The sequence below is a fragment of the Vidua macroura genome, chromosome 26 (assembly GCF_024509145.1).
Source record: "Vidua macroura isolate BioBank_ID:100142 chromosome 26, ASM2450914v1, whole genome shotgun sequence".
NCBI classification, from domain to species: Eukaryota; Metazoa; Chordata; class Aves; order Passeriformes; family Viduidae; genus Vidua; species Vidua macroura.
This window is the reverse complement of record NC_071596.1, coordinates 1,429,900-1,444,474: the sequence shown is the minus strand read 5'-3', so window position 1 is coordinate 1,444,474 and position 14,575 is coordinate 1,429,900. Positions and strand designations below refer to the sequence as shown.

Below are 14,575 nucleotides of genomic sequence, written 5' to 3'. Positions count from 1 at the left end.
TCCGTTCGCGCCGCGCAGGCGCGGCCGCGGCCCCGCCCCGGTCCCGCCGTGCCCCGCGCCCATGGCCGCCCGGGGGCTGCTGCGGGTGGCGGGAGTGGTGCTCCGCGCCCCGGCCCGCGGCTACGCCAAGAAACCCGGTGAGGCCCGCACGGGCACCGGCCTCGGCCCCGTCCGTCCCCCCCGTCCGTCCCCCCCGTCCGTCACTCCCGTCCGTCACTCCGTCCCTGCGCGCCCCGGTCCCGCGCTTCTCGTCCCTGGTACCGGCCCTGCCCTGCCCGCGCTGTGGGCCCCGTGTCCCGGTCCCAGGGCCCTTCCCTTGGTGCCGGCGCCCCAGCTCCATTCCTCGTGCCCCCCTCTCTCACCCGGCCCCTGTTGGCGCCCTGCGATGCCCTTGCCCTCGAGTCGCCATCCCTTCCCCTGCCTGCGTCCTTCACCCCCGCCCTCACCCTGCCTCACCCTGCCCTTTTCCCCACAGCCGCCAAGTCCAAAGGCAAGGGTGTGCCAAAGGAGGCGTTGAAGGGGCCGGAGGTGTGCACCGACCCCACCATGCTCGCCACCCACGCCATGGGGGTCAACTACTTCAAGGAGGGTCCGGAGGTGGCCCTGAAGCCCGACTCCGAGTACCCCGACTGGTGCGTGCTGCCCCGCTCCCCTCTGTCCCAGAGGTGCCGTTCCAGGGGCTCACAGCTGTGTAAGAGGGACAGAGAAGTGTTCTGCGAGGAGGCAGACTGCCCCTCTGCAACCCAGACACCTTCCCCAGGGTCAGGAGACAGGAGTGGGTGCACTGTGGGGTGAGGGATCTGCACATGCTGGTCACTCATGTCGTTTGCTCCGTCCCGTGCTTGTCCCTTTGTCCTCCTTGCCGCAGCCTCACATCCTCTGCATTCACCCCCAGGCTCTTTAAGATCCACCTCGGGCCCCCCAAGAAGCTGGAGGAGCTGGACCCTGACTCGCTTGAGTATTGGAGGCGCCTGCGGAAGTACAACACATGGCAGCGCAACAGGTTGAAGAAGGGCAAGAAGCTGTAGGTGCTGCTGAGCTTGGGGCTTCCCTGTGTGCCAGCACAAGTGGCACTGGGACCTACCCTGGCTTTTTGTCTCTTCTCCTTGCTGTAAATAAGAAATAAATCTCTGGTGATGCTGATTTCTGTAATTAAGGCTGTGACAATGCCAGACCCTTGGCAAGCTCGGTGCAGGTGCCCTCCATGCCAAAGGCTGAGGCAACACAGGCCACAAGGTCTCAGGTTTTTGGTCACAAAGAGAGCCCACACTTCACACAGGTCCTGTTCCATCACCAGCTGTACCACGGCAGCTGGGGCCGAGGGCTCTGTGGGGATGTGGGGTGGGGAATGACCCACCTGTGTCACTGCGTCTCTGGCCAGTGGATCTCGGGGCCTGAGTGTTGGGATCTGTGATATTTAAATGCTCCTGAGATATTAGAATGTCTCTGTGTTTCAGCCCCGCTGCCAAAGAAGGAGTCGTAATTTGTCTGTGCTGGTTTTCAAGGTTGTTTATTTCTTCTTATCTAAAATATTTTCTCTCTGACCTGCAGCAGATCTGTCTCGCCCCTCAGTGGGTTGTTACAAACATTCTATACTAGAAATTGTGCTATATTTACAATAACGTGCCAATATTCATCACCCATGTTGAACAGTGTCACCAGCCTAAACCAACAGAAAAATGCCAACACCACAGTGAAACATGGAGGGCATGAAGAAGAAAAAGGACAAGGCACGCCCAATTTTCCTCCATCTTGCCCCCTTTGAACCCCTTATCTAGAATCGTAAAATTCTGCTTTTCACCTGTGCCACACTAATTACTACTTATATCAAACACTCAGAGCTTGTAATTCATCCTGTAAGATTGAAAACTCTTTTCCATGGACAGAGATCAGAGACAGTGTCTCTCGGGGCTCTGTACAGGGGGGCTCCTCACCCCCTGCCCAGGGTGGTCCCAGACCTTCCAGAGCAGCCAGAGGGATGCCCTGGATTCTCACACCTGAGCAGCCTGTGCTCCCCAGGGCTGGAAAGATGGGGGCCAGGCTTTGGCAATGCTGTTGGGACAGCAGGCAAGGTGAGGGGGGGACATGGTGGCCTGCTGCAGTGCCACCCTGACACTGTGCTCGCCTTTGCTTCTCCAGCAGCAGGAGCAGTGGTGCTGGGATGCCAGGGCTTGGCTGGGCTGGACGGCAGGGTCTTCCCCACAGCAACGGGGGCCTCACCGCCTTATCTCTGCTTCTCCTTGGGCAGCTTCAGACTGGCAAAGCCCAGCAGCTTCCTCTGGCCTCGGTTCTGCCTCTGTGTTGGGCACACCTGGCTGAGAGGTGCCTCTGTCACCTGAACTCGCCTCCACCTTGGACTCACTGCCCTGCAGCTCCTTCTGGGCTCAAGCTGGGCTCTGGGGAAAAGAGGTGCCTGTGGGTTCCTGCAGTGAGGAAGGGACAGGGCGGCCTCTGCCTGGCTGGGCCCGGCCCGGTGCCGGTGCCGTGTGCGCTGTGACAGGCCCGGGCCGCGCCCAGCTCCCCGCACGGGGGGTGGCAGCTCTGCGCCCGCGTGCTGCACAACAGGAAGGAAGAGGGAGGGAAGCAGAAGTCCTGTGCTGCTGCGCGGGGGCGATTTTGGGGGAGATTTTGGGCTGAACCCTCATTTCCTCTGTGTGGGGCTCAGTGCACAGCCTCGGAGCTGATGGGGCTCGGCCATACCCCGCAGTGAGTGCCCATCCCTGCCTGGCCTGCAGCTCACCCTTCCCTCACCACCCCCAGTGTGTCCAGATCCCAAATCCAGCTGCAGGTGAGCAGACGGAGCACCTGGGTCCCTGTCCTCTGGCTTGGAGCCCCCTGCTTGGGTGAGTGTCACCCAGCTGCTCTGGCAGCTCAGTCCTGGGGACAAGGGCCCTTCTGGGGTGGGTTGTTGGGAAGGGACCTGAGAGGAGGAGGGAGCTGTCCCTGTCCAGGTGGTTCATGTCACACAATCCTTTCCCAGGATTCAGGGCAAGCTGAGCTGGGTCCCAGTCTCAAGACCCCCATGTACCTTATGCTGACCCTCCTGTAGGCCCCTCATGGTGGCTCCAGAGCCACCATGGAGAGGCCTGGTAACAGCAAGGGGGCTGCTGCTGCCCCACTGGGGCCTCTGCCAGAAGGAGAGGGGTACTGGGGCCACATTCTCTGTGTCACCTGAAAGGACAGGGGCTATCCCTTCCTTCTAGTTCTGTGTACCCCAATCCATGAAGGTCCCTTTCCTGGGGCCAGGCTAAAGTACCCTGGCTCCTTGCCCAAGGCTGGGGGTGAGCGGGGTCCCCTGTGCCACCCAGCTGGTAGAGTGGCAATGCGTGTCATTCCTGGCTGGCTGCGGGTGGCCAGATCCAGCAGGGCTGCCCAGCCAGGTCCCAGCACCTCCTCAGGCTCCTGACACCAGGGATCTCATTGTTCTCCCCTCTGAATCACCCTGTGCCCAGAGGGGGCCAGTGGGGCCCTGTCACCCCGTCACCCACTGACAGCTCGTCCCCTCAGCGTGCCCAGGAGCGATGGGGGACTGGAGCATGCCCATCGGCTCGCTGGGCGAGGAAGTGGTGGCCCGGCTGTGTGAGCTACTGGATAACGCCGGCCGGGGCTGGCGCAAGCTGGCTGAGCTGGCCGGGGCCGAGAAACGCTTCAGGTGCAGGTAGGGCTGGCGGAGCCTTGCCGGGGGCTGTCCCCGGTCGGGTCACCACGGGCACAGCTCTGCCGGGGCTGAGTGAGGGGCGCACGGGTCAACTCCCTCCCGGGCTGGGCTCCCATCCGCCCCGAGGGAGGCGGCTGTGGCTGTGGCTCTGACGGCTGCGGGCACTTGCAGCGCGGAGGAGCTGGAGATGTGCTCGCTGAAGGTGCTGGAGCCCCGCGGCAGCCCCACACAGTGCCTGCTGCAGCTCCTGGCCGAGCGCGACTGCACCCTCAGGTACCTGCTGGGCTGCCTGGAGCGCATGGGGCACGAACAGGCCTGCCGGGTCCTCAGCTCCGCCGGTACGGACGGGCAGCGGAATGGAGGGGAGCTGGAGGGGCTGGAGGGGAGCACCGGGGGCAGGGGCTCAGCAAGAGGAAATAGGCATGGGGGCGAAGAACAGCAATTCCTGTTGGGGGTCTTGCTCTGGTGAGGTGCTGGGCAGGCAGGGTGGAGTTGGATGGATGCAAGAGGGTGAGATAGGATGGGATGTGGTCTCATTGGATGGGACAGGACAGATTTGGACAGCATGGGATAGGATGGGATGGGATAGGGTAGAGCAGAGTGGGATGGGATGGACTGAAACAAGATGAAATGTGTAGATGGGATAGCACTGAATATGCCAATGGGACAAGGTAGGATGAGATGGTTGGGACAGAACAGAGGTGTGGGATGTGATAGGATGGGCTGGGAGAGGAGCATCTGTGGTGGGTGGGGGTGGGGCAGAATAGGATGGGACTAGATGGTATGGGGTGGTGCGGGACAGGGGACTCAGCCAGCCCAGGCTGGTCTCTCCTCTCCCACAGTCCAGGATGTGATTCGCATCACGGTGCAGCCAGAGTCGCAGGTGGTGGTGGAGGGGACACAGGTGTCCCTGACCTGCTGTGCGACTGGCCCGCCAGGGCTCGCGTACCAGTGGTTCTGTGGGAGGCAGGAGGTGAGGTCCCACTGTGCCACATTGAACAGGGTCCCCACACCCTGCCCATGGTGAGGGATCCACATGGGTAAGAGGGAGCACGTTACTCCTTGGCCTCCTCCTGTCTTGTAGGTGCCTGGAGCCACATCCTCAGAGCTGGTGATCGACACAGCCACTCCCACGGGCCAGCCTGAGTGGTACATCTGCCGGGTGAACTGTGGGGCCACCTTCACCTTCTCCAGGTGGGCTCATGTGCAGGTGGAGAAGAGCAGCAGCCCCAGCTCAGGTGGGTGTTGAGATCTCTGTCCCTGGGCTGGCAGCTTTGGGCACCACTTGCCTGATTGGGACATCTCCTGCAGGACACCTCTCACCCCATCAGGACGGGGATGGGTCCTGAGTGGTATCATTTGCTATGTAAGGCCCTGGCTCAAGTGTGAAGGTCTCTGGACTTGCTGGGGTGATGGTGCCCACAGAGGAGCCACATGTCCACATGTCCTATGTCCTCCTCCATGCCTGCTGCCTCATGCCATCCATGGGTGCCAGGGCCTGTGGGTGCAGAACCTGGGGCCTGGAGCAGCACTGCAGAGTGCTGCCATGGCTGGGTGCCTAGTTTGCCCCCCTGTCCCTTCCCCAGCCAGTGGCTACTGCCCGAGCATGGCAGGGCTGCAGATCCTGCGGCAGCCGCGGCCGTGCCGCCTGGCCGAGGGGGACACGCTGGCGCTGGAGTGCCGAGCCATTGGCAACCCCCCGCCCCAGTACCAGTGGTTCAGGAACCGGCGCCCTGTGGAAGGGGCACAGGCACCCCAGTTCCAGGTATGGAGGGACCTCTGGCATGGCACAACGTGGTATAGCATGGCACAGTGTGCCACAGTGCAGCGTGGTCTGGCACACTGCCCCAGCCTCTTGCTCTGTCCTGCTGGCAGGTGAAGCTGGTGACAACGGCCGAGCGGGGCAGCTACTCCTGCCACGTGTTCAACCTCTTCCACGAGGTGTGGAGCCAGGAGGTGGACGTGGAGATTGGTGAGGGCCCCTGACAAACCTCTGTGACCCCCCCCCACCTGCTCTGTTCCCCGTAAAGCCCTCATGGCTGCGCAGTTTTGTGCATGCTGGGAGCTGTGCATACTCCCATGCTGGGAGGTGATGCCATACATAGGGTCCCTGATGTCCCCTCTGCCACAGGCCCACGGCTCTTCACTTCTGGAGGCTCCTGGCAGGAGGGGGATGGAGGTAGGTGGAGGCAAAGTGGACAGATCTGTGCTACTCTGCCCTGGCACTGGAGGACCCTGGTACAGCATTTCTCTCTTCCCAGGCTCCCTTGAGCATGACAGCCCTGGACAGCTGTATGGTAAGAGCCTGCCCAGGAGGGGCTGGTGGCCCTGGGGGGCTCTGACTGTTGCCAGTGTCACCATTGTCACCCCTTAAGACTTTACTTGGCCAGGAATGCTTTGGGTGCAGCATACTGGAAGAGTGAAACAGCAGCCCAGCCCCAACCCGAATTAGGAGAGCAGATCAGCACCTTAACCCTCAACCCAAATCCCCAACCCTCACCCTTACCCATAACCTGAGGGTTCAGGGGTCAGCGAGGCAGGGATGCCATAGGGTACCTTGGTACCCAGGGACCGTGATGCTGGCCAGAGTTGGGTGTCACCTCTGTGGGCTGTGGGCAGCATGGAGAGCAGGCGTGTCCCACTTTGTGACAACACCTCCCTCTCCTGTCCTTGCAGCCACAGACAAAGTGGCGCTGCTGATCGGCAACATGCACTACCTGCACCACAAGCAGCTGCAAGCGCCCATCATGGATGTTCACGCCCTCAGTGCCCTCCTCTGCCAGCTCGACTTCAAGGTGGTGTCACTGCTGGACCTGTGCAAGGCTGAGATGCAGATGGCCGTTGATGAGTTCCTCCTCCTCCTTGACAAGGGTGTCTATGGTGCGACAGCACCCGCCAGGGTGGCTCCAGCCCAGGGGGAGCTGGGTGGTTTAATGCTGGTGGAGTCTTGGGGTGCAGCCAGGCAAGAAGCAGGTGCTGGCAGGTCAGGGGATGTCACCATGTCACCTGCCCTCTCTTCCCCCAGCAGGTTTGCTCTACTATGCTGGGCACGGCTATGAAAATTTTGGCAACAGCTTCATGGTGCCCATCGATGCGCCCAGCGCCTACACGTCAGAGCACTGCCTGTGCGTGCAGCGGGTGCTGCAGGAGATGCAGCAGCGCCGCACCGGCCTCAACATCTTCCTGCTTGACATGTGCCGCAAGAGGTGACCTGGCCCTGCCACCCGCCTGGGGACAAGCTGCCACTGGGGGAGAGCCAGCACAGGGACCTGTTGGTGGTGGCTCCTGAGGGCGGGTAGCGGGGCACCCCCAGGGTCCCATCTAAACCCACTGTCTTTGTCTAAATGCCCCAAGATTTCACTGCCCCTGTGAGCTAGGAAACACTGTAATGGGTGGGCAGAGGGGCACAGAGCAGCCCTTAAGGTCTGGTGTGCTTTGGGGTGGGTTTTGGTGGGGGGACAGGTTCTCACTCTGTCCTGCTTCTCTTCTCTTGCAGGAACCTCAATGATGACATCATCCCGCAGGATGGGGCGCTGGAGGTCACGGCCAACATCGTCTTTGGCTATGCCACGTGGGTCCCCTCCCACCATCCCCTGGTACAGGCAGTGGGGCTGTCTCCCTGCCTAGCTCAGGGGCTCAGACCCCCACGGCTGCATCCTTCCACCCTTGATGCTGGAGGGGTTGGGCAAGTTGGGCAGTCCCTCACAGGGCAGGGAGGTGCCCATGGCACTGCTTGGCTTTGGGCAGCGCCTGCATGAAGCTCCAAGACTCCTCCAGAGCACAGAGGTTTGGCATGGTGATGCTTTAAGCATTCAGGATCTGGCCATGCTCTCGCCTGTCCCCAGCACATGGCCAGATGGTGTGATAGGTACAGGAAGAGTGCTGGGCACCCAGCTCTGGCTTCCTTAGGGCTGTCATCCTGTTGGGGGCCAGTTCCCAGGGAGTGCCAGACCCCATGACAGATCCAACCACTGCCCTGTCCCCGCAGGTGTGCGGATGCCGAAGCCTATGAGCTGAGCCAGGGTGAGCTCTCCAACGGCATCTTCGTCACCTTCCTCAAGCGCTGGCTGCTGGAGGATGAGAAGATCACGGTGCTGCTGGACAAGGTGGCTGAGGGTGAGTGAGGAGCAGTGGGGAACAATGACCCCCCTGGTGGCCCCTGCCAACCCCCCGTGCCCCTGCAGACATGGGCACTCTGGAGATCACGCGGGGCCGGCAGGCACTGGAGCTTCGCAGCAACCTCTCAGAAAGACGTGCTCTGACAGACCCCATCCACCCCCCGGGCCAGGATGAGTCCTCTGCCAGGAACCTGCAGTGGGCCAAGGCTCACGGTGAGTCATGGCCACCCTGTCCCAAGCTGGCATCTAGAGGGGGGACAGCCCCAGGAGCAGAAAGAGGCTGTGAACATCTGCTGGGTTCCTCCCACCTAGAGGAGAAACTGCCAGCTCAGAGCCACCAGCCTGAGGACAGGAACAACACGTTGGCAGCCCTGCTCTGGGGTGACCCAGCGGTCACCTCACCTGTGGGTACAGCTCCAACCCTGAGCCCCTGCAGGTCCCAGCCCTGTGCTCCCTGTCCCCTCCCCAGTCCTGCCGGAGAGCCGGCACCTCCGCTTTGACTGCGGTGTCACCGTCCAGCTGGGCTTCGCTGCCGAGTTCTCCAACATTATGATCATCTACACGCGTGTGGTGGCTGCCCCCAAGGACATCAGCAAGTGTGAGGCCCGGCTCACTGATATTCCCGAGGTGGGAGCAGCTGCCGAAGCCCCCACCAGGGCAGCGCTGGGGAATGGGGGGGAAGCCGTGGTGGTCTTCATGTGGATGCCATCATGGCAGGAGCTGGATGTGGACCTCAAGTGCACCAACAAGGAGAGCCCGGAGGAGCTGGGCAGCCCGCTGGCACCCGTCTGGAGCCTCGGCTGCCCCTCCTGCTGCCTCTACAGCCGGATCTGTGGCTTGCAGAAGCTGCGGGTAAGAGCCATGGCGAGCGGGGGCCGGTGTCAGGGGCACGGTGTGACAGGCCGTGCCAGGACAGGAGCCCATGGTGCTGGTGTCCCTGCAGCAGGAGCTGGCCTTCACCGTGTGCCTGCAGTACCGCTACCAGGGCATGGATGACTTTGTGGAGGAGCAGCAGCGGGTGAATGTGGGGCGGCCGCTCATCGCCAAGCTCAACCTGCAGTGGGTGGCCCCCCCCTCACCAGCCCACAGCCCCCTCTGCCCCTCTGCCCCTGGGAGCTGGGGGGTAGGGGAGAGCTCATGGATCAACACCCCTGAGGAGAACCTGAGCCCCGAGGGCCCCAGCTCCCACACCCTGTAGAGGGACAGGGAGGCCCCAGCCCCGTCACCTCAGTCCCCTGGTGCCATGCCTGTCCTGCTGGGGGACCAGGGGATGGAGGGGGTGCAGGTGACATGCACAGAGGCTGGCCTCCATCCTGGCCTGTGCCAAGGGGTGCAGGTCTCACAGCACAGCACGACTGGGATTGTGGGTCCCAGCCACATGTCCCTGGCATGGCAGTGCCACCCCCACATCCCTGAGCAGTGCCACCCCCACATCCCTGGGCAATGCCAGTCCCACCTCCCTGGGCAGTGCCAGCCCCGCATGCCAGGCCACCACTAGGCAGTGCCAGGGGCAGAGTGCCCAGAGACTACGGCTCAGCGGGCTCGAGGCGTCATGCTGGGGCAGGGCTAGGTTCGTTCAGGCCTGGGAGAAATAGAGAGAAATAAGCAGCTTAGGGGGCAAATCCCGCGGGAGGAGATTACAGGGGGTGGGAGCGGGAGGGCTCCTGCTCGGCCACGAGGAGGTGGGAGCATCCCCTGGTACCCCCAGCGCTCCCAGCAGCACCCACTCCTCACAGTACAGCCCCAGGAACCGGCCCCGGCCGGGCAGTGAGCGATTTCAGGACAGGATTGGGATCTAAGGGGGGAAAAATTGCCTTTTTGCTTGAATTTTTCCCACACAAACTCCCACACGCTAGGGCAGGCTCCAGTGGGTATCCACCGAGGAAAGCACCAATAAAGCGGTCCAGCCAGGCGGCTCGGTGCTTCTGCGCCCTCCCTGCGTTTACACGGCATTTTTGGGGTCAGAAATCTTGCCCGTTCCTGCAGGAGGTGCAGCGCAACACCGGGCGCACCCACGGGAGGGAAGAGGGGTACCACGTGCGGGTACCCCGACATTCCCTGTGCCACCCCAAGGAAAACAGCTCATTTCCATAATTCACACAACCCCCAGCCCCAAGGGGCCGGGGAGGCGCATCCTCATCGCGAGGCCCCTCCGCGCTCTGGGGCGGCGGTTGCGGGGCCGGCCTGGGGGAGCACCCTCGCCCCAATTAGGCTCCGATCAAACGAGCCGGGGGTGCGGCGCTGCCGCTCCCAGCGCCAGCCGGCCTTTGTTGGCGCTCGGGAGGCCGAGGGGTGCCCCGGACTGGCGCCAGCCTCGGCAATTATGTCATGTGAAAAGCGCAGCCCCCATTGAGCGCGTCCCGTCCCCCGGATCAAACCCCATTACTTCCGCAGCCGTTGCTTCATTATCTGCCGGCCGGAGCGCGCCTCGGCCGGGGCGCTTCACCCCATTAGCTGGGCCGGGGAGCCGGGGAGCATCGATTATGCGTTTAATGGGTTGTTAAAGGTTTAATTGTCGCTAACGAAACAGACGAGCAGCAGCAGCCGGGGGACGGGGCACAAGGAGAAGGGTCTCGCCGGGGTCAGTGCCTCGCCTGGCCCGCTGGCATCCCGGCCAGACCCGCCCGACCCCGGGGCTCTGGAGACGTCAGAGTCCGGCCCCGGGGGGTTTGGATCGGGGTGAGACCCCGGGCTGGGGGGGGGGGGGGGTGGTGCTGCAGGCGGGGGCACTGGCACTGAGCGGGGTCTGGGCCGGGGGGACGCGGTGGGGATGGGGCTGGCCCAGCACAGCTACAGCTTGGGGCTCTTGTCAGGTCCGGAGTGGGAAGATTTTCTGGGGAAAACCGTTGGTGGGGGGAGGATTGTCCCTCGTCTGGCTCCTCCAGGGACCGGGGCACCCCAGGAACCCAGGACACTTCAGGGCATCTCAGGGACCCGGGCACCCACTCACCCAGGAATAAACCCCCCGTCTTGCTGTCCCAGCACCTTAAAGCCACTGTGGACTCAGCCAGGTGCTGGGGCCGTGCTGGTCTTTGCCATGGTGAGGGTGCTGCTGCCACTGGCTGTGCCCTGAGCTCCAGCGGGTGGGCAGATGGGACAGAGCTGCAAAGACACCCTGAGGAGGACATGGCACCTTAACACCACCCCCAGCTCCCACCTGGCAAGGAACACTGGCAAGGGGTAAGCCAGGTGTGGTGTGCCCCAAGAACCCTGTTGTGGTGACCCCAGGGCTCACAGCTGGCCACCTTCTCTCACCAGGGCTCTCGGGGGTCCCACTGCTACCCATCCTCCCACCAGCACAATTCCAGCAGCCCTCTGCCACTGGTGCCTCTGGGAGTGTTAAGGTGGGGGGCAGTGGGCACAGGCCCCAAGGGACAGTTGAGCAGGGGAAGTGTGACAAGCTGTTGTGGCCACGGAGCAGCACAAGCCGGTCCCAGGTCACCTGTGCCTGGACCTGGCCCAGCCCTGCACGCAGCATCCCCAGGGAGCAGGGCAGGAGGGTGCGCAGGGATGGTGCTCCCGTGCCCCCACGGAAAGCTCCTTTCTGGCAGAGGCTTGGCAGCCACCGTACTGAGGAGGGCACGGCACGGCCGAGGCCCCGCAGCACCCGACTCCAGCACGCAGCAGCCGTCCAGCTTATCTCTTTACTCACAATACACCCGTGCTCTCGGCGCATCTCCCAGCACGAGCAGCAGCGTGCCCCAATGCAGCTAAAACATCCCCCCAAGTACTCCCTACAAAACTAGAGCTTTCTGTTCAGTTTTGTTTAAATCTGCAGAATTAAAAAAAAAAAAAAAAAAAAATGGAAAAGGGAGGGGCTGTGGAGAAAGGAGGTGTCCAGCTGGGCTGTGGTGGGTGGCCAGGTGGCACAGTGGAATGCCTGAGTCTCAGCCAGGTCCTCAGCTGATCTTGGTGCCTCAGAGAGGCAAAGGAGCTCTCCTGGGAGTGCTTCCCCCCAGCCGTGGGGTCCTGCCAGCACAGCGAGTCGCTCCCCTGACACCACCAGTGCTGGGTCAGTGTGGGGAACAGGCAGCCCAGCATCCATCCCTGCCCAGTGCCAGCTCTGGTCCTGCTGAGCACCCGCTGTCCTCCCTCGCCCGCCGCGGGGCCGAACCAGTGCCGGGGCAGGAGAGTGGCTGGGGAGCTCGGAGGGGAGCGTTCATCAAATGGGCTGCCAGGTCTTGTCAATGGTCTGAATGTGCTCCTTGGCTTTCATGCGGAGTGAGGCGATGCTGGAGCTCCTCTGGTCCACCTCCTCCAGCGGGTACTTGTCCACAAAGGGGGTGCCGCACTGGTAGGGCGCGGGGGCCATGGGCTGCATGCCCTGCGCCATCGGTGGGGGGGTGTTGAGGAAGGAGTGCCCAGCATAGGGGGCCTGCAGGGCCTGGGGGGCTCCCATGAAGCCAGGGATGCTGTGGACCGTGGTGGCACTGGAGATGGGGGACGTCAGCCATGGGTCGAGTGGGAGGGAGTTGCTCATGGGCCCCACGTTGGGGGTCATGGGGGGGCGGTTGAAGGAGAGCACGGGGGTGTCATGGAGCTTCATGGAACTGGCCTCCATCTTCTCCTGCCTCCTCCACTTGGCTCGTCGGTTCTGGAACCAGACCTGCGAGGTAAGAGCCAAGGTGAGCTCATTGTGCCCAGCTGAACCCTTGCAGTGTGCCCCACATACTGTGTCCCATGCAGGGTGCCCCATGTCTCTGCCCCCAGGCAGGGTGCCCCGTTCTGCAGTATTCCATGTGGGGTACCCCACAGGGAGTGCTTGAGGTGGGGGTGTCCCATATGAGGTACCCCATCCCACAAGGGCTGTCCTACAGGGCTCCAGCACCTCTGCCAGACCTCTCCCACAAGCCCCAGAGACCAAGGACATCTCCAAGGTGTGGATGTGAGAGGTGTAAGCACACAGCCCTTTTTGCTCCATGGGAACCTGCATCCTGGTGCTGCAGACTCCCAGCAGTCCGTGGGACAATGTTATCCAACCTTCCCAGCCCCTGGGTCTCAGCTTTTATAAGTTAAACAGCCACAGTTGTGCCAAAACCAGCAGGAACAACAGGGACCGGCAACCCAAATCCAGCGGGGACGTCTGGCCCCGTGGGAACTGCTCATTAAAGTGCCGGTCCCCATGTCCCCAGAGCAGCACAGGGCACAGGGGTCTGCTGCAGGAGGTGAAGGGGAGGAAAGATGAATGGCTGGGTGGGAAAAGGGAGGGTTCTATGGGCTGCTCACAGCTGTTGGTGGACACTGAGCTGCAGAGCTCAGTCTGGAGAAAAGGAGACTCAGGGGGGACCTTCTGGCTCTGCACAACTCCCTGACAGGAAGGGACAGCCGTGGGGGTCGGGCTCTGCTCCCAGGGAACATGGGAGAGCACAGGAGGAAACAGCCTCAAGCTGTGCCAGGGGAGGGTTAGGTTGGAGATTAGTGGAAACTTCTTCCCTAGGGCAGTGGTGGAGTCCTCATTCCTGGAGGGACTTCTAAGACGTGTAGATGTGGCACCTGGGGACATGGATTGGTGGTGGCCTTGGCAGTGCTGTGGGACCAGTTGGACTCTATGGACTCAGAGCACTTTTCCAACCGAACGATTCTGTGATTCTATGAAACTGGTTGTTGCTCAGAGACCTCAGCAGAGGTATCTCTATGGTTTGGACCCCCACAAAAAAGGCTGCATTGAGGCTGAGGCCTGGAGAATTCAGTTCATTTGTTTGGGGGTTGCTGCTTTCATTCACAGTGAGTTTGTTACTTCAGCTCCCTGACCCTGTCTCCCTCCCTGATCTCACCCCATCAGTCCAGGCATGGTGGGAAGAAGATTGCTGGGACCCCAGGCTCTTTCCAGGCTCTGCTGTCACTGCATGAGCCTCCCCAGCCCCACTGCCTCACCAATCTGCCCTGCTCCAACAAGCTTAAAACCCTCAAACCCACGAGGATCTTGTGCTTTCCCAGCCCAAAAGCCTGGAAGGGGCCACAATCAGCCAAGGTGGGTTTTACGGCTGCTTTCCCATGTGAGCAGCAAGAGGGATGGGAGCAGCCACCACCAGAAGGGGGAAAAATTTCTGAAAACCGTCTCTGTGCCCTAATGGAGCCTCTGGCCCATGGGCCCAACTGAGACCTTGTAAGTCAAACTGGGACCCCGTGGAGGAACAAGGCTCAGCCATGAAACCCTTTCCCTGGCTTTGCTGGGAGCAGTTGGCTCTGCAGATGCCACTCCCATCTCGAGCTGTAGGGAAACTGAGGCACAGAAGGAGGCATTGGCACTAGAGCTGAGAGCTGAGCAGAGCTCTCTGGCACCTTGGGGTCCCTCTGCCACTGCTCAGGGACAGATCCTGGGGGCTGGGGTGTTGCCCTCCCTACCTGCACGCGGACCTCTGGCAGGTTGACCTTCATGGCCAGCTCCTCGCGGCTGTACACGTCAGGGTAGTGGGACTTCTCGAAGGCGCGCTCCAGCTCATGCAGCTGGTACGTGGTGAAGGTGGTGCGGTTCCTCCGGTGCTTCTTCTTGGGCTGCTCCTCCTCGGTGGCAGCCGGTGGGGTGCTCTCGCCGTCCCCTGGCTTCCGCAGCTCACCCAGGTCCCCCTCGCACTTATTCAGGAACATGGTGGCACCTGCAGGGGCACCGCAGAGTTAGAGGGGCGTGGAGGCTTTGGGCCCTGCATGTGTCCCCAGCCCAGGGATGGGTGGACAAGTAAAAGGAGGATGGGAAGGTAGGGTGGCCCTAGCAACAGGTTATGCAAAGGCATAATCCTCTCTGCCACAACAGAGGATCCCAGGGCTGTGGTGTCCTGGGGGCTGATCCACAGTCCCAGCG

General features: G+C 62.1%; 3 protein-coding genes across 5 annotated transcripts; 2 read left to right on the top strand and 1 right to left on the bottom strand.

The window, feature by feature from the left end:
- Positions 1-34: 34 nt before the first annotated feature.
- Positions 35-1,143, top strand: MRPL54 (mitochondrial ribosomal protein L54). The gene is made up of 3 exons (XM_053999257.1): positions 35-137; positions 476-632; positions 896-1,143. The coding sequence occupies exons 1-3, from the start codon at positions 62-64 to the stop codon at positions 1,026-1,028; spliced, it is 366 nt and encodes a 121-aa protein (XP_053855232.1). The 5' UTR covers positions 35-61; the 3' UTR covers positions 1,029-1,143.
- Positions 1,144-2,015: 872 nt separating this feature from the next.
- Positions 2,016-9,728, top strand: LOC128819228 (mucosa-associated lymphoid tissue lymphoma translocation protein 1-like). Of its 3 annotated transcripts, none has more exons than XM_053999253.1 (17): positions 2,016-2,843; positions 3,508-3,658; positions 3,830-3,996; positions 4,501-4,631; positions 4,743-4,896; positions 5,245-5,423; positions 5,534-5,630; positions 5,790-5,837; positions 5,920-5,955; positions 6,335-6,538; positions 6,687-6,864; positions 7,155-7,229; positions 7,647-7,774; positions 7,843-7,989; positions 8,246-8,403; positions 8,494-8,628; positions 8,720-9,728. In XM_053999253.1, the coding sequence occupies exons 2-17, from the start codon at positions 3,522-3,524 to the stop codon at positions 8,972-8,974; spliced, it is 2,229 nt and encodes a 742-aa protein (XP_053855228.1). In that variant the 5' UTR covers positions 2,016-2,843; positions 3,508-3,521; the 3' UTR covers positions 8,975-9,728. The 3 variants fall into 3 exon arrangements, with proteins under 3 accessions (XP_053855228.1, XP_053855229.1, XP_053855227.1); XM_053999254.1 differs by having other exon boundaries at positions 6,684-6,864; positions 8,723-9,728; XM_053999252.1 differs by having other exon boundaries at positions 6,684-6,864.
- Positions 9,729-11,840: 2,112 nt separating this feature from the next.
- On the bottom strand, positions 11,841-14,364 carry RAX2 (retina and anterior neural fold homeobox 2). The gene is made up of 2 exons (XM_053999597.1): positions 14,122-14,364; positions 11,841-12,382 (listed from the first exon to the last, which is right to left on the bottom strand). The coding sequence occupies exons 1-2, from the start codon at positions 14,362-14,364 to the stop codon at positions 11,939-11,941; spliced, it is 687 nt and encodes a 228-aa protein (XP_053855572.1). The 3' UTR covers positions 11,841-11,938.
- Between the last annotated feature and the right edge of the window lie 211 nt (positions 14,365-14,575).

Excerpts from the sequence above, each read along its gene's own strand:
- MRPL54 (XM_053999257.1), top strand. The coding sequence starts at position 62 with ATGGCCGCCCGGGGGCTGCTGCGGGTGGCGGGAGTGGTGCTCCGCGCC. Across the intron at positions 138-475 it reads CGGCTACGCCAAGAAACCCG|CCGCCAAGTCCAAAGGCAAG; the intron begins GTGAGGCCCGCA and ends TTTTCCCCACAG. Across the intron at positions 633-895 it reads GACTCCGAGTACCCCGACTG|GCTCTTTAAGATCCACCTCG; the intron begins GTGCGTGCTGCC and ends ATTCACCCCCAG.
- LOC128819228 (XM_053999252.1), top strand. The coding sequence starts at position 3,522 with ATGGGGGACTGGAGCATGCCCATCGGCTCGCTGGGCGAGGAAGTGGTG. Across the intron at positions 5,838-5,919 it reads CTGGCAGGAGGGGGATGGAG|GCTCCCTTGAGCATGACAGC; the intron begins GTAGGTGGAGGC and ends CTCTCTTCCCAG. Across the intron at positions 7,990-8,245 it reads GCAGTGGGCCAAGGCTCACG|TCCTGCCGGAGAGCCGGCAC; the intron begins GTGAGTCATGGC and ends TCCCCTCCCCAG.
- RAX2 (XM_053999597.1), bottom strand. The coding sequence starts at position 14,364 with ATGTTCCTGAATAAGTGCGAGGGGGACCTGGGTGAGCTGCGGAAGCCA. Across the intron at positions 12,383-14,121 it reads TGCCAGAGGTCCGCGTGCAG|GTCTGGTTCCAGAACCGACG; the intron begins GTAGGGAGGGCA and ends CTTACCTCGCAG.